A 25,089-nucleotide genomic window follows, 5' to 3' on the forward strand; every position below is an offset into this window, starting at 1 on the left:
CACCCCACACCATCCTTGACCCCACACACATTTCCAGAAAACGTCAAGCAAGGAGCAGGCAAAGAGCTGTCATGGGAGTGTGGTTTTAATACCGTCTGTGTCAAGCAATATCAAAGTTGTCCATACTCTCCCAAGTTTGTCCTATTTTGAATAGACAATATTAAATTTTTTTAAGTGTGTGCTGATAAAGAGACTAGTCAAACCTCAGAGGACTTAAAAATGAGAAGCCACATAAATTCTCTTCCTTAAAAAACAGTCATTTCAAAAGATTTTCTTTAATATCATAAAATATTTTCATGGACAAGTGAGCTAGCAAACACACATGCACCAATGTGCCTTTTGACAAGAGAACCCCCTACCCCGACTCCCACACCAAAGTGGACATGAGATTGGAGAAATGAATACAGCAGATGGAAACAGAAGAAAAAAAAATCAGTAAAAAGGATGGAATATAACTTTGTGCTTGGTTATTTTCCTATGCCACAACAAAACAAGACATTTCGGTGCAAATAGTTAATCTTTCCTCTTTTTTTCCTTGTCTGGTGGAGAAAAAAATACTTTTTCTATAATAAAATATGTAGTTTTTTTGGTTTTTAACGTAACTTTTTTTTTTCTTTTTTGCAGAAAATAATTTTGTAAACTGTCACTTCGCGGGCAGGGAGGCTCGATGCCACGTGGGCCCCAGCTCGCCACGGTGGAGGCTGAGAGCTGAAACCGAACACGGGCAGGAGATGGGCGATGGCGGAGGTGCAAGGTAGGGCATGGCGCACGGGACAAGGGCGGCCGGGCGGGGTGGATTAGAGGTCACTCTCGCCGTACAGTGCCGTGGAGAAGGACATGTAGTCCAGAGCACCCGGCACGGAGTCGGGGCCGGTGTAGGGGGCCATCCGCGCGATGCAGTACTCGGCCTGGTCGGGTGGTAGCTCGCGGCGCAGCTCCTCCACGGTAATGTAGTTCTGCGGGGAGAGAGTGGTCAGGGTGGCTGCAAAGTCCGGCGGCCGTAAAGCGGCACGGCTGGACACAGCCGCAAAGCCTGGTGGCGTGAAGGCAGCGTGTGCCGGCTGCATTTTGCCTCCCTCCGGAAACTACAGGAGGTATGCATACAAATATACATACCACATACACAACATGTATTTTTAAAATTGTCAGGTTTTCTACTTCATTACCTACTTTTTAAGCCTCTTTCCAATCTAACTCCATGTGCCAGTTACATCTATAATCATCTCCTGAATCACATTAGTCTGCAATAATTGCGTGCTGGAGCAGTATCTGCAGATACTCTGGAGGAACGTATAGGTTCCTGGAGCGGGGGGGACCCCACACGCACTCAGCTGAGCTTTCTGGAGGCCTCAGACAGAGAGTCTAATTTTAATGAGCCCTCCAGCAGATTAAGAACACCATGTTTGGGCATTACTGTTTCTTTTTTCTTTTTTTTTTTTTTTTGAGACGGAGTTTCGCTCTTGTTCCCCAGGCTGGAGTGCAATGGCGCGATCTCGGCTCACCGCAACCTCCGCCTCCTGGGTTCAGGCAATTCTCCTGCCTCAGCCTCCTGAGTAGCTGGGACTACAGGCACGTGCCACCATGCCCAGCTAATTTTTTTTGTATTTTTAGTAGAGACGGGGTTTCACCATGTTGACCAGGATGGTCTCGATCTCTTGACCTCGTGATCCACCCGCCTCGGCCTCCCAAAGTGCTGGGATTACGGGCTTGAGCCACCGCGCCCGGCCCCATACTGTTTCTTAAATATGGCCAGGCTATCTTAAGCTCCTTTGCAGAAATGTGGGCCTTGCCCCATGCAAGTAGCTCCAGCCTGGGTCTATGCCTTCTCCCAGGTTTGCCCATGATAGGTCTACTTGGAAGCTGCTGCTTTTAGGAGCTTGAAGATCGAGGAGATCTCATTTGGGGGCAGTGACCCACAAGGTAGTCTCCCTGCATCATGCCCTACCTCTGCCCCTGGGAACCAGTTTGAGGGAGGGCGGAGCTGCCCCTGTCAATCCAAAAGTTGGGAGACTAGGCCCCTATCTGGGCCCCAGTTTTTCCCCTCTGCAAAATTAGTCACTACAACTAGATGGTTTGACAATCCTTCTTCTATAATATTCAAGGGACCTGTGGCTTCCACGGTCCCTGGGCTGGAGATGGCTATGGTTCTGAGTGACATCCAGGTCTACCAATGACCATCTCAGAACAGCAGAGACTTGGACTGGGCCTCTGGCATCCATGGAGGCAGGACCTCCACTACCAACTGGAGTGCTGTAGGGTATTTGGGAGATTTGGAAACCCAGAGTGGATCACTGTTCAGGGTAGAAAACACCAGAGACATGCTTCCTTCCTGCATCCTGCAGTCCCTCTTCCTGCTCCTACTATATAGTTCATACAGATGCTCAGGATGATACCAAGGGTGAAGTCCCAGGGGTTGTCAGATGGACTCCAAGAATCCAATCACACATCCACACCACTCTACTCCCCTCTGCCGCCTGTCATTTCTTCACAGCTATGGAGTCCCACACGGGCATGTCACTGGGAGGGTCACTTATGCTAATCCTGTGTCCTGACACCTTAGTTGAGCCCAAGGCATTACAACAAACAAGGAGAGACCCAAGGGGCCCTGGAAGAAGGGGTGGTTGAGGAGTTCACGTTCCAGCTCTTGCCCCTCTAGATCACAGTCCAGCCCGTGCCTGCCACCCCAGCATAGTGCCCGTGCCATAGGACACCCACCTTATCCCCAGCCAGGATCTTGAAGGAAGCCATGACTTGGTCTGCTGTATCTGTATCGGCTGTCTCACGGGACATGAAGTCGATGAAGGCCTGGAACGTCACTACCCCCAGGCGGTTGGGGTCCACAATGCTCATGATGCGGGCAAATTCTGCTTCTCCCTGGAGGGAATAGCCAGCCCCAGGCCTGTCAGCCCATGGTCTGCTGGGAATATCTCACATGGACTGAAGACCTGGGGGCTCAGAGCAGCTTGTGGCTGGAAGAGGAGGGCATAGCAGCCCCCTGACCTGACCTGGGTTGTCCTGAAGGCATGATAGGGACATAATACCCAAGAGTAGAGACCCAGCTCAGGGTTTCCCATGCCCTACAAATGCCTGGGTTCCCCTTAGAGCAAATAATCACGCTGATAATAACTATAATGATGACAACAATTAATAATGGCTGACACCTACGTAGCATATATTATATGCCCAATATTAACCTAAAAGCTTTATTTCAATTCATTTAATCATCACTACAGCCATAAAGGTAGGTATTGTATTATCTTCCTTGTACAGATGAGAAATCTGAAGCCCAGACAGGCTAAGTGACTTGCCCAGGGTCCCACAGCCAGGAGGCAGAACTGGGATTTGAACTCAGGCAGTCTGGTTCTAGAATCCATTCCCTCCTTACAACACTGTGCTTTTTACATGCCAGATACATGCAGAGACTTAAATTCCTTCATTTAACCCTTGCAATAGTCCTGTAGGGTTCCCCACTTCACCTGAGGCTACACGCTAATGACAGCAAGGCTGGGATTTACCCCCAGGTTCACTGCTCCTAGCCCCATGCCCATACCCTGTGCTGGGCAGCCTGTGGGCTCCGCACTTGGCACCAGGGCCCAGAAGTCACCTGACTACCTTGCTCAGAATATCTGCATGATGGGGGACAGACTAAGAAGGTTGGGGGCATCCTAAGAAGGATGGCTTGGGACAATCCAAAGGGGCGGCAGGACTGACGGGAGCCACCGCCAGGACAGAGGTGGAAGTCTGTCTGTATGCTCTGTGTGAGGCAACGCTGAGCCAACCCCAAACCTGGGATGTCCCATAGCCCCAGTCCTTCCTGCCAGACTCAGGGTCAGCCCAGCCGTCCACAGTGGGAGTGAGGAAGTACCAGAAGATAAAGTAGCACAGAGACCGAGGCAAGGAGGCCAGGCCTCTTGGATACACAAGGCCCGTGGCCGGGTGGGCTTTCAGGGAGCCATCTTCCCCAAGGACCTGGGTAGCCCTTAGCCTGAGGGCCTCCAGCCTGCCACAGCTAGGACTTGGCTGCTCCAGCCAGCTGGCTGCCGCCTCACCAGGGCAGACAGGGTGGGGTTTACGTTACCATGTTGTAACCCATGGAGATCAGGCAGGCGCGGAAATCATCCGTGTCCATCATGCCTGTCTTCTTCTGTGGGGGTTGGTAGTACCGAGACACAAGGAGGGTCAGGAAGGCAGGAAGAGGAAGGGCCGGCCCAGGGCCAGGAAGACAGGGACAGATGGCCAGAGTGGGGATGAGGTTTGTGGTTTCGGGAGTCAGGACAGGGAAAGGGACATAGGAGGAGAAGATGCAAACATATAGGTGGAAATGTCCACAGGCAGGAGGAAGACAACAGGGAGATGCCAAAATCCACCCATGGGATGAACAGTGGCGAGGATGAAGGACAGCGGGTACCCGCAGGTTGCCATGAAAGACAGGGGAGAATGGAGCAGTGACAGGGCAGGGAGAGACGGGAGGAAAGAACGAGCCCCACGGCCCACAGGAAGGGACAGGAGATCCAGACAGAGAGAAGAGAAAAAGGAAAAACGCATTATTTCTCGCCCCAGATGCCACCCCTGAGTGTGCTCCATGCAGGAGGCAAGTACCTGGGGGTCGTTGCCAATATCATAACCCAAGCTGATGAGGCAGGCTTTGAACTCCTCGGGACCCAGTGTGCCGGAGTGATCCTGGGGCCGTGGTGCGCCAGGCAGCGAGCCATGCGGTGTCAGGGAGGTGGAGCCGTGAGGGGGGCATGCCCCGGGGGAGGGTGGTGTGTGTGGGGAGACACAGGGACAGGCATGCGGAGGGAGGGTGGGGGAGGAGGGGAAATAAAAGTGCACACGGTTAGACACACGAACGAGGTTCCGGGGGTGCCCTCCCCCAACACAGGCAGCCCTGCTCCAGGGAGCAGGACCAGAGTGGGGTGTGATGAGCCACAAGGGTGAGAAGCTCCCCCAGAAGTGACCTGGCCCTCTGGCTTCCCCAGGGGCTTCCCCTCAGGTGTCTAGAGAGCCATGAAGCAGGCAGGGGTGGTGGGCAGCACCCAAGCCCCTCCCACCCCTTTGAATCGCCCTCAAGCCCCAGGGCACTGGGAAGGGGCAGCCCACTAAAACCCCGGACTGACCCAGAGCTGGGATAGGAACCCTGGACCAAGGCCTCTGACATCCCCGGCAGAGTCCCAGAGGCCGTGCTAGGGGTGGGGCCGGCGAGGGCAGGAGCAGTCTCTCGTGTGCTCCTCTGTCTCCACAGCCTGAGAGCAGCAAACCTCTGAGGGTGACTCCTCAAGGTAGGAGAGCAAGGGTCAGGGGTCAAAAGTCCTCTTTCTACACCAGTATGAACACTCTCCTGAAAGCAGGGAAGCTTATGGGGCACCAAGACAAGCTTTCCAAGGCTGGTTTTGTGGGATGTACCGAGTCAGGGCAGGCTGACAGTTTCCCCTTTCTCTCCCTCCTCACTTGCATGGCAGCCCACACCTCGGGCAGCACCCTCCAGGGCCCTGGGGCGGGGACTGCACTAACAAAGCACAAGGGTGGGGCTCTCACCCGGTCAAAGTGGTTGAAGGAGGCTCGGAACTCATTCATCTGCTCCTGGCTGATGCCCTTGGCATCCCGGGTCAGGATCTGATTCTCCACCTCGTTGATGGTCCTGGCAATGGTGGTGAGCAGCTGCTCCCAGCCCACACGGATGTGCTACAGGCAGGCGAGGGGCCTGTCAGCAAAGGGGTCCCAGCCTGGGCTCCTGGCGGTCCCTGCCCACCCTACTCCCCAACCATCAAAATGGCCAAAGCCATCAAACTTGGCCTTCCATGTGGCTGAGTGTCACCAGAGGGAGGAGAACCAGGACAGGGACACTAGATGACCAAGGGGGCAGGGTGGTGGCCTCTGCCTGGGAGAGCAAAGAAACCAGGACTTGCCAGTGGGGGTCAGGTCAGGAAGGAGGGCAGATTTGGGGGTAGGAGATTGACACAAAAAAATGCTTGATTCCCTGAACCACCAATCCCCCCACCCCCCCTGCTCCCTCCCCGCCTCCCCAGTCTTTCACAGTTAAAACAAGTAGCCATTTTCAAAGCAGGTGCCTGCACCGGTTTAGAGCCCAGCAGTGCCCAGAACCACTGGAAGTGCTTATTCTGAACACCCCAGAACTAGTGAAGCAAACTCCAGAGATGGGGCCTAGAAATGTGCATTCTCAACACATTCCCTGGGAAAGCAGAAGGTACTAAAAATTGAAGATGTGAAGCTTCAGGGGCAAAGTGAGTTCATCCTCCAACTATGACCTGTTTCCTTGGAAACTTCCCCACCCAGGAGGAAGAGCGAAAGGGGAACAGGCTCCCTGAGAAAAACAAGGCCAGCCCCACCCACCTCCATGGTGTAGTTGGTGTGCTTGTTGTCGAAGATGAGCGCCTCCTGGATGAGCTGGTGGTCGCCCTCCAGCTGATCAATCTTTGGCTTGTAGTTGACAATGCTCTTCTCATACTGCCGCAGGTGGCTGAGCTGGTCCTCCAGGGTCCCGTGCATCTCGATGGAGATCCTCCCAATCTCCTGCTCACCGGGAAGGAGGAACCTTGTCAGACCACTTCACTCTGCTCCCATAGGGAGGGGACAGGAGTCTCCAAAATCCCTTGTTAAGCCCTCAGATGATGCTCAGTTCCCACCCCAGCCCGAAGGAGGCCATCACTGGTAATTAGTAAAACACTTTTAGCATGGGTGCTCCTAGGTATGGAAGCAGCACCACAGAGGTGTATAACAAGTGCTGTTAGCATTGGATGAAATACCTACCAGCTCTCAGGTGCCTGTCAGCCTCAGGAGAGGGATACAGGGTCAGTTCTAACCTAAACGTTAACTCCTCTGCTTGCCATTCAAATCCCCCTTCCCAAGTCTTGTCCATCTCAGGGACCCACTGAGCCAGGATCCTCGTAGCCTCAGTACAGCTCACTCACCTCAGTGACCATGCTCGTGCTGTTTCACCTCCACCTTGCTGCCCTGGCCCACCTGAATCCCATCCATCCCTGCAGGCCAGGCCTAATGCCTATTTCTGTCTGTTATTCATCCATGTAAACAACTGTTGTTTGTGAAAACACTTTCTCTCCACTCAATTCAATCCAGTAGATATTTCCTGCCTGTCTACTAAGAACAATGTGCTGGCTGGCAGGGGTGCGGGGTGGCGGTGGGGGGGGCGACACACACAAATGTTAACTCGACATGGTCTCTGCCCTTAAACTCAGAGGCCATACTCAAGCCCAGTGAGGCCCTTTCCTGATCTGCTAAAAGCCCCCACTATCTATCCCACGCAATTCAGCAAAAAAATTCTGTCCTCCACTGGGGTTCAGTTCTCCTCCTGGAACAACCTACCAGGACAGATCATCTTTGGCCAAGCCCATTGCTCAGAAGGAGGACGAAAGGAAGGGGAGGCCTGGTCAATAAGAGACACCAAAGGGATTAAGCTGGATCGGGCACTCAGGAGCTGACCTTCCTATGGGACTTTCATAGGCAGCAGCTGTTTTTATTTTTGAGACGAAGTCTAGCTCTGTCACCCAGGCTGGAGTGCAGTGGTACAATCTTGGCTCACTGGAACTTCTGCCTCCTAGGTTCAAGCGATTCTCCTGCCTCAGCCTCCCAAATAGCTTGGATTACAGGCACACACCACCGCACCCAGATGATTTTTTTTAATTTTTAGTAGAGACGAGGTTTCACCATGTTGGCCAGGCTGGTCTTGAACTCCTGACCTCAGGTGATCCACCCTCCTCAGCCTCCCACAGTACCGGGATTACAGGCATGGGTCACCGTGCCTGGCCCATAGGCAGCTTCTTAGTGATGTCCTCATCTATCTTTGCTCTCAAATTGGATATTGCCATCAGGGCTTCCTCACACAGGTCCCCACAGCCTTCTACAGGACAGCAGACCCCTGGTAGGCTCAGGGCCTCAGTCCTCCATGGGTCCCACCCAGGAAGACAGGCAGCCTGGCTGGCTGGGATAGTGTGGGGAGGGGTGGGAGCCCCAGCACGGGACCTACCTCCATCTTGGTCTGGATCCAGGGCCCGATGACATTGGCCTGGGCCCCAAACTGCTTGCGTAGCCTCTCATTGTGCTGCTGGCGGGCGTGCTCCTCCGTCAGAGCCTGGTCCCTCCGAGGCACCAGCTGCCGCACCTGGGGCAGGAACAACAAGGCGATTCTGGGGATGGGTCAGCCATCTGTCCATGTGCCAGATGAGGAAATGGAGGACCCAGGAGGGGAAGGGCCGGTCAGTAACAACAGGAGTGAAGGTGTCAACCTGTTCTGGAAATCCAGTCATTGGCCAAACAATGAGTATTTACTACATGAAGATTTTAAATGAAATTGACGAAAATCAATTAAAATGGACAAAACTCCCTGCCTTTATGAAACTTATGGTGGCTCGGCCCATGCCCTTCAACTCACGTGGTCCCATTTGCCATTGATCTCCTGAGGCGTGATGGTTGTGTAGGGGTTGGTGCCCGCCATATTGACATGGTAGGTCTGGACAATCTTGGACACCTCGTTGTGGATGCCCAGGATGGCCAGGCGTTCCTTGTCGGCATCGGGGAGGGTAGCCTTGAATTGCTCATGGGCTGTGGTCAGTCCCTGGATAGAGATGGGCATATATGAGCAAGAAGAACAAAGGAGGAAGCCCTAGAAGTGGGTGGAAGGGCCTCGGAGATTGGGTTCCACACCAGCTGGGAGACCAGGAGGCATCAATTCAAACAGTCTTGTGGGCTGAGAACTGGGATGGCAGGTATGGCCAAAGGAAGCTGAAGCCACAGTCATCAAAAGCAACAGCTTCATCCATGGAGGTGGTGAAATTGGCAGCAACCCCTCTGGCCTATTCACCACCTCACAGATCAGGGAGAAGGGCTGCTCCAGAGGCTCACTTCCCAGATGATCCTCCGAAACATGGGCTTCCTTAGCTTCTGGAAAAATATTTTTTTTTTTTTTTTTTTTTTTTTTTTTTGAGACGTAGTTTCACTCATGTTACTCAGGCTGGAGTGCAATGGCTTGATCTCGGCTCACCGCAACCTCCGCCTCCTGGGTTCAGGCAATTCTCCTGCCTCAGCCTCCTGAGTAGCTGGGATTACAGGCACGCACCACCATGCCCAGCTAATTTTTTGTATTTTTAGTAGAGACGGGGTTTCACCATGTTGACCAGGATGGTCTCGATCTCTTGACCTCGTGATCCACCCGCCCCGGCCTCCCAAAGTGCTGGGATTACAGGCTTGAGCCACCGCGCCCAGCCTGGAAAAATCTTTTAAATCCAGTACTCTGCAGCTGCATGAAAGGTTGAAGAAGCTGCTGATATGAAATGAGCTCCAAATAGACATTACATTAAAAATCAGAGTTCACGGCTGAGCACTGTGACTCATGCCTGTAATCCAAGCACATTGGGAGGCTGAAGGAGGAGGATCTCTTGAAGCCAGGAGTTTGAGACCAGCCTGGGTAACAAGGAAAAATCCCCATTTCCATATAAATAAAAATTTAAAAACTAGCCAGGTGTGATGACGTGAGCCTCTAGTCCCAGCTACTAGGAAGGCTGCAGCAGGAGGATCCCTTGAGCCCAGGAGTTGGAGGCTGGAGCGAGCCATGAGCCCACCACTGCACTCCAGCCTTGGTGACAAGGCGAGACCCTGTCTCTAAATAAAATAAATAAAAATCAAAGTTCAGAATAGGGTATACAGTAAAAGCTACTTTTCGTTTTACACAAAAAGGGTACAAAGCATGGAAACAATCATATTTGCTTGTGTGCAGAGACTAATCAAATTCTTACCTTTGGGGAGGGAACTGGGGGCTGGAGGGTAAGGAGTCAGAGGGAGACCCTATTGTATAACCTTTTTAAATTTTTTGATTTTAGACCATGAGCATATATTATCTTGTCTAAATAAGTCAAATGCAAAGGCTTTGGGTCTATAAAATCCTTGGGATGCTCTTCCTAAGTCCCCTACCTCACAGGGCAGTCCTGCAAACATGACCTGTAGACCGTGGGCCAGAGGCCCTGGGGGAGCCAGCCTCTGGGGAGTGGGGTGGGGCTCACCTGGATCTCCTCGATGGTGTGCACAATGAAGGTGTCCTGCAGGTCCTCCATGGCCCCCTCCATCCAGTTGTTGAAGGGTGCAGCCCGCTTGGCATACTCCAAGTACAGCTGGTCAATGGTCTCCAGCAGCTTCTCGGTCCGCTGGGAGTGCCAAACAGAGTGGGGTTTAGTAGAGTGATGCCCAGAATCATCCCCCACTCCTATCGAGATCCTCCTGGTGAGCCCCAGGTCTAGAAGCACTGACTGAATCAGGCAGAAAGAACAGGCTCTTCCTGCCAGGTGTATGAACCATCTCACACTGCAGCCACCAGGCCTGGCTCCCAGAGTGTCTGGTGTATAGAATAGGAGGATTCTCAAATGGCTGGGGCTGGGCTGTGAAGCACACTGAACTGGGAGGATGAGACATGTGAGGGCAAGAGAGGAGGCATCGCCATCAGGGCAAAGTCCAAGGCCTGTGCCAAGGTGCGTCTTTCACATTTGGGCCAGGACTGGGGGAGGTCTGGGGAACCCATACAGTCTTTTAGCCCAAAGCAAAGAGAGTCAAGGAGCAGGAAGGGGCACCACAGAGCTGCCGGATGTGGGCCTAGATCTCCCTCCGGGACCCCTCACCTCCAGAGCTTCCCTTCGCTTCTGAGTTAGGGCCCCCAGATTGTCCCACTGGTCACAGATCTTTTGGCAACGGGCGTTGACACTGGGTGAGTCATAATAGTCCAGCTCACTGGGGAGGGAAGAGACAAGGAAGTCGGGGACCCAGGTTAATTTCATGGCCCATCTCCCTCTCCCTGGGGCTGCCAGTGGGGTGGCTGGTGGTGCTGGGAAGAGCCAGGGGCACTCCCTTCAGGAGACCTTCCAGGCACTCCTTCCACCCCTCCCCTCTTTCAGGAGACTGGCGAGGAAGAGACTAAAGAAGTCCCATTCCCGAGTCATGGCTGAAGTGACCAGCCTTCACCCCAACGGCCAATGGCAGGGAGCCTTCGAGGCCCAGTGAGAAAGCTCAGAACCAAGGCTTGCTCACCCTCTGCTCCTGTACTGGCTACAGGCGAGAACTGGTGGCCTTTAACAGGACGGCAGTGTCCTGGGCTTGTTCCCCACCAGGAGAGATGTTCTTTGTTTCTGCATTGACTCCCTTCCCACCTGGGCACCCACCTGTGCCCACCCTCCCCACCTTTCAGGCCACACCCCCATGCCCCCCAGCATTTGAGAAAGCCCAGCCTTGGCCCCTCACCAGGGCACCACCGGGTGGGGGTGTCTGGGGCCACCTACTTGAGCTCCTGTGCGATGGCAGCGATCTGCTCCACGCGGTCCTGGTGGGCAGCCAGGTCACTCTCGAAGGCCTCGTGCTTCTTGAGCAGGGCCTTGATCTCCGAGAGCGTGGCCGTCTCATAGTCCTTCTGTCGCAGCATGGCCTCTTTGCCTGGGTTGAGAGAGGGCCGCATGGCTGAGTGAGAGTGAGAAGCATCTCCTTGGTCCCAACTGCCCACCCCTCGGGCCCCAGGAGCTTCTAGGGGTGCTTCCCCAGGAGATGCCCACTGTGCAGGGGTCTGCAGTGTGCAAAAGCGGATGTGCTGCTGGAACATTTAATTAAGGCATGATGGGGAAAAGCACTGCTCCCCTCAGAGCACCTCCAAGGCCATGAAAGTGGCAAAACAGGATGGCTGTGCAGGGTTTGTGGGAACGCACAGGGCGCGGTGGAAACAGCCATCCACACCCTCTGGTACAACCAGGAAAAAAGTGACCCAAGCACCTCAGGGGTTCCCAGCCTTTCCAATGTCCCCAGTTATTGTCGCTGGCTGCAGGGGCCCCTTCCCCCGGTCAGTGTGTCCAGTGCACTCTGCACTGAATCCGATGGTGGCTAAAGCCCTCTCTGACCCTCAGACACACTGCCCTCCCTCTGCAGGGCACAAGCGGGTCTTGCTTTTCTTAAATTTGTTTGCACAGGAGGAAAGCAGGAACAAGAAATGACCTCCCAGGGCCGTTGTTAGATGACGCTCACCAGCTGCCTTGTGAAGTTGACAGGCACAGGACTGGGGCTGGCCCGGCCTCCCTCGCTCATACCCCCAACCCTCCGCTGCTGGGATGCTCAGCCCATCTCAGTGAATAAAGCTGGGCTGGGAGCCAAGGCTGTGTTCCCATGATTTCTTTTCTTCTCCCTACTCTTTATCAAGTTTAGAAAAAAGTTACAGCTAAGCCTACTTATCCACTCCTATTCAGTCTTTCCTTATGTGGTTATTCTGTGAAAGCTTTGGACATATATAAACTATGTTTCCTGCTTTTAAAATATTTAGCAGCACATTATTGGAATTTCTACCTTGGTTCCATAGTCTTGTCATGTAGACGTCTGCTGAGAGGCTGCATACCCACTGCCCTAACCCTTCACCGGCCTACTGTGGGATGCTGGTTCCTCGGCTTGCCCTACTGTGGATGTCTCCATGTTCACAGTGGATTCTTTTTCTTTCTTTTTGGGAGGGAGTCTCACCCTGTTGCCCAGGCTGAAGTACAATGGCGTGATCTCGGCTCACTGCAACTTCCGCCTTCTGAGTTCAAGTGATTCTCCTGCCCCAGCCTCCTGAGTACTTGGGATTACAGGTGCGTGCCACCATACTCAACCAAATTTTTGTATCTTTAGTAGAGACGGGGTTTCACTATGTTGGCCAGGCTGGTCTCAAACTCCTGACCTTGTGATCTGCCTGCCTCGGCCTCCCAAAGTGTTGGGATTACAGGCATAAGCCACTGCACCCAGCCCACGGTGGATTCTTTAGATAGTCTCAAGAAATGGTTAGAGTATGGTAAAATTGATAGGTGTGAATACATGTGGCCAAACTGCTTTCCCCAGAGGCTGTGCTGGCATGCCAGCACTTCTCATGCCCCAGCTGGTGGCTGGCAAGCTGATGAGTTCAATCTTTGCTCTGTACTTTGGCTGTGAGCTGGACCCAATAGAAGCATGTGATGAATCTGTGCAATCCCCATGCTCTCTCTTCCACTCCGTCCCATCCACACCTGGATAAATAACTCCATACACTCACAGTGAAAGCGGGGGCAGCAACCTCGTACCATTGTGTGCAAAGCCCAGCATTTGTACTTACAAAGGGGAACTAGACCTAACCCCCCTTAGCCAGTCTAGCACACTCCCATCCCCTACACCAGAGGTCCCCAACCCCTGGGCCACAGACTGGTACTGGGGTCTGTGGTCTGTTAGGAACTCGGCCAAACAGCAGGAGGTGAGCCAGCACGTGAGTGGGCCTTACCACCTGAGCTCCGCCTCCTGTTGGGTCAGTGGCGGTGTTAGATTCTCACAGGAGCTCAAACCCTGTTGTGAACTGCACATGAGAGGGATCTAGGTTGTGTGCTTCTTATGAGAATCTAACTAATGCCTGATGATCTGAGGTGGAACAGTCATCCTGAAACCACCTGCCCCCTCCCCTCTCCATGAAAAAATTATCTTCCACAAAACTGGTCCCTGGTGCCAAAGAGGCTGGGGACTGATGTCCTGCACCAAGCCAAGCCACTCCTAAGTGGCCTTGGGATACGGCTCTTCCTTCTCATCTCCAGCCTAAGGTCTGAGGAGTACAAAACAGGGCTGAATGGGGGTGTCTCAGGGCACTGAGCTGTGCCGGCCAATGGGTCTGCCCCAGACTCCAGCTGAAACGGCCAGAGGGGCCCCAGCAGATGGGCAGCCTATTCCCCAGCTCCAGCCCTGGCCCAGGTTCTGGGGAAAATACTATCCTAGGTATAATCCTCTCTCTTCAGAGTTAACCTTAGCTGCCAATAAGACCACACCAGACGTGGCCCCAAGAGCCTCAAGGTGGGAGTAACAGGGACACACATATGCCAAGGCAAAGGCTCTGATTCACTGTAATTGGAGAATAGGAAATAGAGGAAAGAGAACTGAACAGATAAAAAACATAAGCATGCAATCTACTAGAATATAAGCCTCGCAACAACCCTACGAGGAGGCTGAATTTGGTTGAATGAGGTCCCCCATAAAACTCATGTCAACCCAGAACCTCAAAATGGGACCTTATTTGGAAATAGGGTCTTTGCAGACTTAATTCCTAAAGATGACATACGGCTGGGCGCAGTGGCTCACACCTGGAATCCCAGTGCTTTGGGAGGCCAAGGCGGGTAGATCTCCTGAGATTAGGAGTTCAAGACCAGCCTGACCAACATGGTGAAACTAAAAATACAAAAACTAGCTAGCAATGGTGGTGGGTGCCTGTAATTCCAGCTACTCAGGAGGCCGAGGTAGGAGAATCACTTGAACATGGGAGTTGGAGGTTGCAGTGAGCCGAGATCATGCCACTGCACTCTAGCCTGGGGGGCAGAGTGAGACTGTGAGACTCTGCCTCAAAAAACAAAAAAGTTGACATTATACTGGAGGAGGGTGCACCCTAAATTCAATGATCAAGAAAAGGAGATTGTTACAGTGACACAGAGAGAAGCAGCCATGTGAGGAAGAGGAAGAGACAGGAGAGGTGCAGCTACCAGTCACCAAACACCAGGGGCTGCTAGGAGGCAGCACGGAACCATCCCTCCCTCAGCACCACAGAAGCCAATCCTGCCGACGCCTCAGTTCAGGACTTCCGGCCTCCTGAACTGTGAAGAATACACTTCCGTTGTTTTAAGCCACCATGTTTGTGATAACTTGTTTCAGAAGCCCTGGAAACACAGGAGGGCAGAGCATCCTCTGCACTTCACAGATGAGGGGACCGAGGCCTGGGGTGAGGTCATCAGTCCACATCACACTGCTCCTAAGGGGCACAGTCAGGACTCCAACCTAACCTGACTCACTCCAGGAGGAAGACTCAATTAAGGTGAAAAGAACAAATCAATGTGAACACCCAGGGCCAGATACAGTGGCTTGCGTCTGTAATCCTAGCGCTTTGGGAGGCCGAGGTGGGCGGATCACCTAAGGTCAGGAGTTTGAGACCAGCCTGGCCAACGTGGTGAAACCCTGTCTCTAGGGGCACAATGGCATGTATCTGTAGTCCCAGCTACTAGGGAGGCTGGGGCAGGAGAATCTCTTGAACCCAGGAAGCGGAGGTTGCAGTGAGCCAACATTCTGCCATTGTACTCTAGCCTGGGCAATAAGAGCAAAACTGTCTCAAAACTGCGCCCCCCCAAAAAAAAACAAAGTGACAGTCTGGGGGTATAGCTCAGGGGTAGAGCATTTGACTGCAATGTGAACACTCACACAGCACTGTGCAGCTCAGAACTTCGTATGTGTTCACTGATGCAACTCCTATAAGCCTGTGAGGTTGGTATTATTGTTATCCCCACTTTACAGATGAGGAAGCTGAGGCGATCAGAAGGCTAATGAATTTGTCTAATGCCACAGAACTAGTAAGAGACCAAATGAAACAAACAAAAAGCAAAGAAGAATGGTGTAGCGGCCGCTGGCTGGGCTGGGGATTAGGAAAGTGAAGCCCTGGGGAGGCAGGAGGCGGGGCTGGCCTCACCGTCCGTCCAGGCCTCGTGGATGGAGGCCTTCTGCCGGAACTTCTCTGCCAGGTGGTCCAGCCGCTCCAGCCTCCGGATCTCGTTCAGCAGCCACTCCTCGTAGCCCTTCTCCACCTGCTCCAGGCAGCCCCAGGCATTGTTGATATCCTGTGGGGACGGGAGGTACAGGGTCAGGCACTGGCTCGGGCCTAGCTTCAGCTCCCCTGACCCCCTAGACCCCTGAAGTTGCCCCATGCCTTCCAGGAAAAGCCTCTTCCCTATCTCTGCCCCATGTCCACCCCAGCCAGGCTTCCCCACCCTCCCTCCCATCTCCCACTGGTATTTTCTGGGCTCCCAGGAGCCAGGCCTCCTGGCAACGCATGGGACTTGCATCTACACTGGTCACCTAGCTATGGGACTTTGAGAATCGGGACCTGTAGGGAAAGAGTACCAGGCTCTCCCTGACTAGGACTGGCTTCCGACAGGACTCTAACCGATCACAGGGGTCACACATGTGCCAAGGCAAAGGGCCCCCCAGGTAAACAGAGCAACAATGAATGAGGCAAGCAGGCACTGGAGCTGCCCAGCCTCCCCAGGGTCCTGGATCCATTCATGGACTCAGGCCTCTGGGCAGTAGCCTGGAGCCTGCAGGGACCCTGGCCTGGGCGAGCTGGCCAGAATTCTGGGAGGACAGATGCCGAGTGCAAACCTATACACCCCTTCAGACAGGGCCATGCCTCCAGTTTGTGCAAGGGTGCTAGTCTGGGCAGTTGCTGGGGCTGCACCCTGCAAGCCACCGTCTGCACCACATGCCCCCAGGCCAAGCCACATCCCCAGGAAGGGCACTTTGTCCGATTCTCATAGAGCACTGTTAGGCTAGCAGTGGCTCTGGCCACCTAAAAGCGACTGATTCAGCCTTTGAGACCAAAAGTGACTGCAATTTTCAAAACTGTATACACACTTGCAATATTTTCTCCCTCGACCCCCTGGGCTGCTCTCTCCCCACAATGCTGTCTGGCTTTCGCCCTCCCTTCGAGACCTGCCGTGTGCCCAGGACGCTCCTATTACTCTTCACTTAAGGTCAAATGCTCTGTCATGGCAAATTTGTTACATTTTCTTCTGTGTGTTTCTCTGGCTTATGAAATTTTTCCCTAAGTTGTGGGGACAGGGTAAAGGGGGATGAATTTTTAAAAATAACCTAAGAGTATTGACCGGGTGTAGTGGCTCACGCCTGTAATCCCAGCACTTTGGGAGGCTAAGGTGGGCGGATCACAAGGTCAGGAGATCGAGGCCATCCTGACCAACATGGTGAAACCCCGTCTCTACTAAAAATACAAAAATTAGCTGGGCGTGGTGGTGCGCGCCTGTAGTCACAGCTACTTGGGAGGCTGAGGCAGGAGAATCACTTGAACCCAAGAGGCGGAGGTTGCAGTGAGCGGAGATTGCACCACTGTGCTCCAGCCTGGTGACAGAGTGAGACTCCATCTTAAAAAAAGAAAAAAAAAAAGGAAGGGTATTTAAGACATGGAAAGCTGGTCATAATATTATAATCTTAGGTTGGGTTTTTTTAAGTAGCTTATTATATATAAAACATGATTTAGTTACATTTAACAGATGAGTACAAAAATGGGGAAATGGACACTTGAGTACAAAAATGGGAAAAATGTTTAATTTCAAATATATATGCTTTAGGATTCCCTCAAATATTTACACAAAAAACCAAAAAGATTAAAATCATTTTTTAAAGTTGATACTAAGATTTTCAGTAATTTCCATGTTTCATATTTTGCTTATTTGTATCTTTGAAATACACTACCCCCCAAAACCCACAAAACTATTACTTAAGTAATAATTTTTTTAACTACTTAAGATTCCATGAAAGTAGAAATCACCTTTTCTGTGATTCAATTATGCCCTGTTTGGTTCAGGGTGTCAAAAAGCATTGTGTTTACAGGGATGATTTTTTGCAAGAGGGGGTCTGGTGGTGCTGGGTGGTCTAGGGTAGACGCTCAGGGGTGTGAAAGGGCCAGCCTGGCCCAGAGCAATCTGGTCAGAGAGGGCTGCCCCACGTGGCCGAGTTTGGGCTTGAGCCTGAGTGGTAACTGGAAGGCGGAAGTGACTTCTGGAGCAGTGTATGTAGGTGGAAGCAAACACGCTCATCCCCGCCCCCATGATGCTGAATTTGACCATGATTAGGAGCAGCTCAGAGGTAGAGGTCCTCCAGTCTGGGGGCCCAGGATCACCCCCAGCGCTCACCGAGACCATCCTGCCCTCGGAGGGCATGAAGGCGGGCCGGTTGCTGAGCCGCAGCTTGGTCTGCAGCGTGTTGAAGTTGATCTCCAGCTGGCACTTCTCTTGCACCTTGGGAGGCTTGTGCAGGCGCCGGTAGTCCCGGAAGTCCTCCAGCTTCTGCTGCATGGCATGCATGGTGTTCTCGGGCACCCGGTTCTCCAGCCACGGGATGGTGCGGCGGATCCACTCCAACAGCTAAGGCGGGAAGGCGGTGGGGGCTGGGGGTGAGGACGCAGGGAGGGAGTGTGCTCCCTCTCCTCCCAGCAGCCCTTCCCACATGGAGAAGGGGTCTCTCCTGAAGGCACACTCCTTCCCAGCTACCGCCCTATAGCATTCCCAGGCCGTGAAGCCAGGCTGCAGGGTGTTTCCTCTGAGAATCACAGGCTTTGTGAATGCTGACTACTAGGGCACATCAGCTCACAGTCACGTCCCTCAACCTCCCTGCTTTGCTAAGGGAAGGCCCATAGACCTGGTGGGAAGACAGTGCATCTAAAAGGTGGGAAGGAGACGTGGATTTTGGTACCACGTCCTACATGGCTGGGCCTCAGTTTCTTCATCTATGCCAGGGAGGGGGTTAACAGCTGTTTCCAGAGGTCCTTGCCATCTGACTTCCTAGGAATCTAGAATGTGGGTCTCTGACTTAAAAGGGAAGAGGCTGGCTTCTGAGCAGAGAGCTGGCCTGAAGCACAAGCAGGCATGGCCTGGACTGTTTTCCTTGAGCCAAGATGATGGTGGTGGTGAAGGTGGAGGAGTACACATGGCAACAGGAAATACACTGAACACCTGTGGGGGCCAGCACACTGTACACATGGACTCCTCTGAATAATCACAGAAACACTACGGGGCTAAGGGCTGTGATCACCTGCATGTTACAGAGGAGGCAACCAGGGCACTACCAGGTCCTGTCACTTGCCAAGGTGACCCAGCTGGAATGGCAAACCAGAAATTTAAACCCAGGCACTTGGGCTCCAGAACCTGGGTTCTTACTATGCTGGGCAGCAGACCCACCAATAGGCTGGGCAGAGCAGCTCAAAGGGCTGAATTCATTCAAGAAGAGGAGGCTTCGCCCAAATGTAGCCAATGGCAGAACAGGAAACCCAGAACTGTGCAATCCTGTCCCCTGAAAAGTAGGGGACAGCCACTACCTTTTGGTAGCTGCTACGCTAGCCTGAGCCAGCACTAATTTACCACAAACCCTTCCCTCTCAGAACCAGATGTGCTCCTTTTCTTACTGAAGCAAAACTCACAGACTAAGAGTACACCAGGCTGGAGAGAGTTTTAACATCCCCTGGCTCAACTCTCACTTGACAAGTGGAAAAAAAAAAGAAGGCCCTGAGAGGCAAAGGGATATCCTAGGCTCACTATAGCCCAGGGACTGGCTTCTGCCACCCCCTCACTGCTTTCTGAGAGCGCCACAACAGAGCTCAGGCTGCCCTGGATGAGCTATATTGGGATCAGACTGTGCCAGCCTGGGACTATGCTCCAAGGAAAGAACTGGAGGTCCATGTTCTGGAGGGCCGACTCTTGCTAGAGGCAGGCCAGGTGAACCCAGGGGTACCCACATCACTGGCCAGCTTCTCGTAGTCTTCCATAAGCTGCTCGTTCTCCTGGTTGACGGCCAACACCTTGCAGATGCGATTGGCTGCTGTCTCCGCCTGGCAACAAGACAGACAGAGTCACGACCAGCCAGCTCCAGCGGCAGAGGACCTGGTGCACACCTGTGCTGACAAAGCCCCTCCCGCCCCTGCAGCTCCTGGTGGTTGGAAGGGAGTTCGGAAGGCTGTGGGGTCACATTCCTCCTCTCTCCTTACCATTTTCCTTGCCAGCCCATGGCCAGGTCCCACATGTCAGGTGAGCCTGGTCAGAGGTCTTGGTGGCTGAACTGGGCCCCTGGAGAACAGCCTGAGTTTAAGGACCATTGTGCATATTGAGAAGAAACTAATCCAGTGACTGATATGATCAAAACACTCAGGTCAGGTGGAGAGGTGAGGAAATTCATGCCCATCCTGGAATTCCAAGTGGAGGCACTGGAATTGCAAGGCTTAGGACCTCAGTCTGGATTTTCCAGGATCTTAGAGATGTGGGAATTCAAATCTAGGAGTCCTGGGATAAAATGCTGACTGAGAAGCTGTGGGCCCTCTCAGGATCCCTGCAGAATATCCCAAGGGTCTTGGCCCGAAGCCTGAAGCACTTTAGAGAAAACTGACAGACGCTCTACTGCACCGAAGTCCAGACTTCAGGATCAACCAAGTATGGACACAATGCCCAGCGCCCAGCACAGACCCCTCCGGGACAGCTAAGCACACATCATGCACTGTGTTCTGGGCTAGCAGGAACCCATGATGGGCTTCAGCAGCAAAGGGACAAATGAGGACTTAATGGCAATCCAAGGCAAAGACCAAGAAACCCTAGGGGAGAGCGCCTTCTGCAGCTGTGGGCGCTACTGTACCGCTAACACCAGCAGGGACCCAGCACTCCTAAGTCCACTTCGAATGGATGGTTTTCAAATCCAGCTGTGTTCTTGTGCACATTCCAACCCTACACCAAGGGAAGCGAACTCAAAGCCTTTTGGGGGCCACGGGGTAGAAGGGAAGAAAGCCTGGGGGTTGGAGAAGATGGTATCTGTGAGACTCTGATGCCATCTGTGAGATGGCATCCTGGGACTCTGGAGAAGGGTGCCCTGTGGATGAAAAATGACCCTGGATTAAGGGGTCAAAAGACAGGACCTCACAACTGGCTGATGAACAAGACAAACTAGGTTTCAGGTGCAGCACAGTGAACTGAGACTGGTCATAAGGAAGAGCTTCCTGTGAATGAACGTGCTTAGAATTGGAAGGAATGACTAAGATGGGATATGTAAATGTTTTTTCCTTGAAGAACTTCTCAAATAAGACATACGCCCACCAAATCATGCGCTTTGTAGATGACTGTGCTGAGTGTGTGGGGGCAGGGGCAAGGGGCAGAATGAGATCATCCCAAGGGCCCTGTCAGAAACAGTCAAGGTTAAGGGAGGCATGCCCTGCAGAGCGAGGTGTCAGAGTGGGTGGGGAGAACCAATAAGGAGAAGGTGGGAATGGCTAGAGGGTAGTCTAAGAGTCCCCTGAGGTGGGGACTTTGCGTCACGAGTCTCAAGAAACTGAGACATCCTGGCAGGGCACAGTGGCTCACGCTGGTAATCCCAGCACTTTGGGAGGCTGAGGCGAGCAAATCACAAGGTCAGGAGTTCAAGACCAACCTGACCAACATGGTGAAACCCCATCTCTACTAAAAATACAAAAATTAGCCAGCATGGTAGCACGCGCCTATAATCCCAAGCTACTCAGGAGGCTGAGGCAAGAAAACCGCTTGATCCTGGGAGGCAGAGATTGCAGTGAGCCAAGATCATGCCACTGCATTCCAGACTGGTAGATAGACTAAGACTCCTCTCAAAAAAAAAAAGAAAAAAAAAAAAAAAAAGAAAAGAAAAAAGAAACCGAGACATCCTTAGGCCCTCATCCCCTGCCCCGAAGTCAACCCTGTCCTAGAGATCTCATAGCCACTTCTCACCCACAAGTCCTGACTGATTGCCATTTCTCTCGAGAACCAACAGGCACCCACGGGGAATCCCAAGAAGCAATGAAAAGGGAAATGTTTTTCCTGGAGCCTGTCCAGGAGACGTGGAGCCCCAGAAAGCTAGCAGGGCCATGGGAACCGCAGGGCCATGGGATCCGGGCCACCAGCCTCATGGGGCTGGCTGGGGAGCAACTTGCTGGAAGCCTCAGCCTACTTCCCTTGAGGGCTGAGGCAGGGGGCTGCAGAGAGACCGCGTGTCCTCCTCCAGGCTGACGTTTTTGTGAGGATGTGCCACCTCTGCAGACTATGCCAGAGATGTGCCACTCAAACAGCTGAAACTCCTTGGCAGCGACTCATCATGGCACGAAGCAGCTGCAGCTGTGATTTTCATGGATGAATCCCCCTTCACCTTGTCACTCTCTGGATCCATCAGCTCAGTGATCAAACTCTGATGTTGCCAGTTTATCAAACTGGCGGACTGAGGTCTGCATTGGTGGGATTTTACATGTGTCCTGTGGGATCTCGAGAGCCTCACCCATCCCCAAGAGCCTGCTGACTACTTCAGGGTCAAAAGGGCTCCCTTCTGGATGAAGTCTGGGGGAGATTCCGGGTGGGTTTCCTGGGGACTTTCCATCAAGCTCCAACCGCCTTTCCAAGCTTGAGTCTCAACCACCTGCTCCCAGGCTGGCCTCCCCAGGAGAGTGACTGAGAATACCGTCTGTATACAGTGGACCAGCCTTCAGAAATCACACACAAGTACCATGGGAGGCCCTGGAGCGCTTTCTGTATGGCAGGCCAGTCTGCAGACACCACTGGGGCTCCCTTGAGGGACAGCCCAGCTCCCACAGTACCTCTAGCAAGCAGGTTCCTGGAGTCCAGATTTGAATTTTCTAAAACAAACCACAGCAGAATCCTCAGAACCTCGTGTCCCCACTTTCTCTCATAGCCTGACTTCCCCCAACAGGCAGGCTGCGCCCTGGAAGACGCCCATTGGGTGGTGGGGTTGGACCTGCTTCCACAGCGGTCCCTTGATGAAGGTGGCTTCATCCCCCATCAGCCTCAGCCTAAGAAGTAAGATGAGGTCAGGTGGGAAGGCCAGGCTTAGGCCCACAGGACGTAATCCCAGGAGCTGAAGGGAAGGCTGTTGGGGGTGACAGACAGGCCTTCCCCATCACCCCAAATTCCTGGTTTTCTAGCTTTTTCCTCTCATGGCTAGAAGAGCCCCATGAACGCTGAGGCATCTAGGAGAGAGGTACCCAGAACCGCCAAGTACATAAAGAATCTCAAAGACACTGCTTTAGTCCAGAAGTTTAAAGGAGAGACTTGTTCTAGGGGAGGAAATATTCCCTCCCAGAGAACCTCAGGAGCTGAAGCAGCTTCAGAAGCAACTTCAGAAGAGAACCCTGGGAGAGCCCTGGCTTCAGGCTATTCCTGAAGAGGAGATGGGCCGCTCTGGACCCAGCAAGAAGAATCAGATGCCCTGACATGAGATAATGTGACAGATGCAACAGATAATTGATGGGTGGAGAATATATTCTCTGGAAATGAGCAAAATGTTGCTTCCAAGGGCAAAGGAGAAGACTACTAGAAATCTGTTTCCTGTCCCTTTGTATTTTCATGGTTTTTGTTTCTTTCTTTTTTGAGACGGAGTCTCATTCTGTCATCCAGGCTGAGTGTGATGGCGTAATTTCGGCTCACTGCAACTTCCACCTCCCAGGTTCCAGCGATTCTCCTGCCTCAACCTCCCAAGTAGCTGGGATTACAGGTGTGCACCACCACATCTGGCTAATTTCTGTATTTTTAGTAGTGACGACGTTTCACTGTGTTGGCCAGCTGGTCTCCTGATCTCAGGTGATCCACCAGCCTCGGCCTCCCAAAGTGCTGGAATTATAAGCATAGCCACTGCACCTAGCGCAAATTTTCATGTTTTTTATGACCTACTTTAAGCTGTGCTTATACAACTTAACATACAATACACTTTGTTGTATATTCAAGAGTTATTTTAAGATATGAACTATTATTATCCCTGGAGTACTTAGCTATCCCAAGTCAAACTGTTACCCTAATAATCAGCATCCAGTTGCCTGGTACAAGCACCATCTAGAGAACTGTCCCCAAGGTAACATCAAAACACTCAAATGTGGCCAGATGACATGCTGTGGCTCCACCACCCACAACCCACAGATTCACGTGAATGCCACAAGGACCTCCTCTATGTCCTCTTTAGCCAAAAACGTTCCCAAATCTAGCTGGACCTGCTCATTTTCTTCTTCCCACAGCTGTCCACTGCCCAGTCTTCCCCTTTGTCCTGAGTCAGCCACCAAGCCCAGGGTTCCTGCTAAGAGGGCCCCAAATCACCAGGGATCTCAGACCAGGCATCCGAGCTTTCTCATGGTGGGTGGGCAGGGGTGGGTGACCAGGCAGAGGGGAACGGGCCCCTCTCCTCAGACAGCTCACATCTCGCCAACTTCCTCTCCTACCGCAGGCTCCACCTGCACACCCCGAAGCTTCTGCACAAGCTGCAGCCGCCTCCCTCCACAGCACTGTCTGCCCCTTCCCAAACCCTTGCTAAGCCTTCTGCCCATGGACCCTCTTGTCAGGTTTCTGCTGCCCGAGAAAACCTTGGTGGCCTGTAGTCCTGTGGCTGCACCCGCCCTGCTCAGGTCTGGGGCAGGGCAAAGCAGCGCACAGGTCAGACTGCAGCCACTGCCGGCTCCTTGATTTAGGGTTTGCCCATATGGCTCATGAATTTCTCTCAGATCAAGTCCATGCCTTCAAGCATTATTTCTCAGAAACAGCAGACCATCAACTCTAAAACACGAGCTACATACACAAAATCTTCATGCTCTCCACCCATTCTAAGTCCCTGTAAGGGAAGAGGAAGGGAGAGGAAAGCAGAGGAAAAATTAGAACCAAAACCCACCTGTCAAACAGCGGCTGGTCCTCATCGAATGAGGGAAATCAGTACAGACTCATACAGCATATGCCTGCAAAGGCCCATGAGCTGTGTACCACGTGCACACACGCATTAGGCGCTGCGGCCTTTCTGTTTCACCGTACGAGGTTGGGTGACAGAAAGATAGTGGAGAGGATGGAGGGCACTGTGCATGGGTTTTGGAAGATTTCCCCATCAGTGCCAGCCCGGAGACAGACAAGACAGGAGTGTATGAGTCAGGAGGACTCCTCCTCCTCCATCAGCCCCACCACACAAGGCGAGGCGGGGGCTCCCCCCATCCTGCTCAGCTCCAAGCAGTTGCCTTAGACATGGTGGGGGCAACTCTGGGTCAGACCCCCGACCAGGACATGAGAGGACGACCACCACCACCACCCCAGCTGTGACCTTGCCCCCAGGTGTGGACAAAAGCAGCATGAAATGTTTGCAACAGGGATGAGTGAAAGGGAGGAGGGCGTGGGAAGGAAGGGCATGAGATTTGGGAAGGGGAGCCAGCTGTCACCCACACCCCACAGACAGCCCTCACACATGCCACACCCACAGCACTCCCCCTCACACCACACACACATCTCACTCCACACCTCACACCCACAGCACACCACACACCCCACACTCTACACCTCACACCCACAGCACACCACACGCACCCCCACACTCTACACCTCACACCCACAGCACACCACACACACCCCCACACTCTACACCTCACACCCACAGCACACCACACACACCCCACACTCTACACCTCACACCCACAGCACACCACACACACACCCCACACTCTACACCTCACACCCACAGCACACCACACACCCCACACTCTAC

The 25,089-nt window shown here is 53.0% G+C and overlaps 1 protein-coding gene across 3 annotated transcripts in view; it reads right to left on the minus strand.

Annotated features, from left to right (window-relative positions):
* Positions 1-242: 242 nt before the first annotated feature.
* ACTN1 (actinin alpha 1) overlaps positions 243-25,089 on the minus strand; it is a 105,555-nt gene continuing 80,708 nt past the window's right edge. The window contains exons 9-22 of one of the 3 annotated variants that reach the window (XM_017500964.2): positions 19,322-19,414; positions 17,724-17,954; positions 15,488-15,635; positions 11,295-11,445; positions 10,641-10,749; positions 10,032-10,172; positions 8,408-8,590; positions 8,003-8,137; positions 6,352-6,531; positions 5,536-5,682; positions 4,600-4,680; positions 4,079-4,144; positions 2,716-2,874; positions 243-956 (exon numbers count right to left, since the gene is read on the minus strand). In XM_017500964.2, coding sequence (XP_017356453.1) covers positions 798-956; positions 2,716-2,874; positions 4,079-4,144; positions 4,600-4,680; positions 5,536-5,682; positions 6,352-6,531; positions 8,003-8,137; positions 8,408-8,590; positions 10,032-10,172; positions 10,641-10,749; positions 11,295-11,445; positions 15,488-15,635; positions 17,724-17,954; positions 19,322-19,414 — 1,983 coding nt within the window. In that variant the 3' untranslated portion in view covers positions 243-797. The remainder of the gene's footprint in view (positions 957-2,715; positions 2,875-4,078; positions 4,145-4,599; positions 4,681-5,535; positions 5,683-6,351; positions 6,532-8,002; positions 8,138-8,407; positions 8,591-10,031; positions 10,173-10,640; positions 10,750-11,294; positions 11,446-15,487; positions 15,636-17,723; positions 17,955-19,321; positions 19,415-25,089) is intronic. The other 2 variants (XM_017500973.2, XM_017500970.2) reach the window with 2 other exon arrangements.

This window comes from Cebus imitator, unplaced genomic scaffold (genome assembly GCF_001604975.1).
Source record: "Cebus imitator isolate Cc_AM_T3 unplaced genomic scaffold, Cebus_imitator-1.0 Scaffold13, whole genome shotgun sequence".
NCBI lineage: Eukaryota > Metazoa > Chordata > Mammalia > Primates > Cebidae > Cebus > Cebus imitator.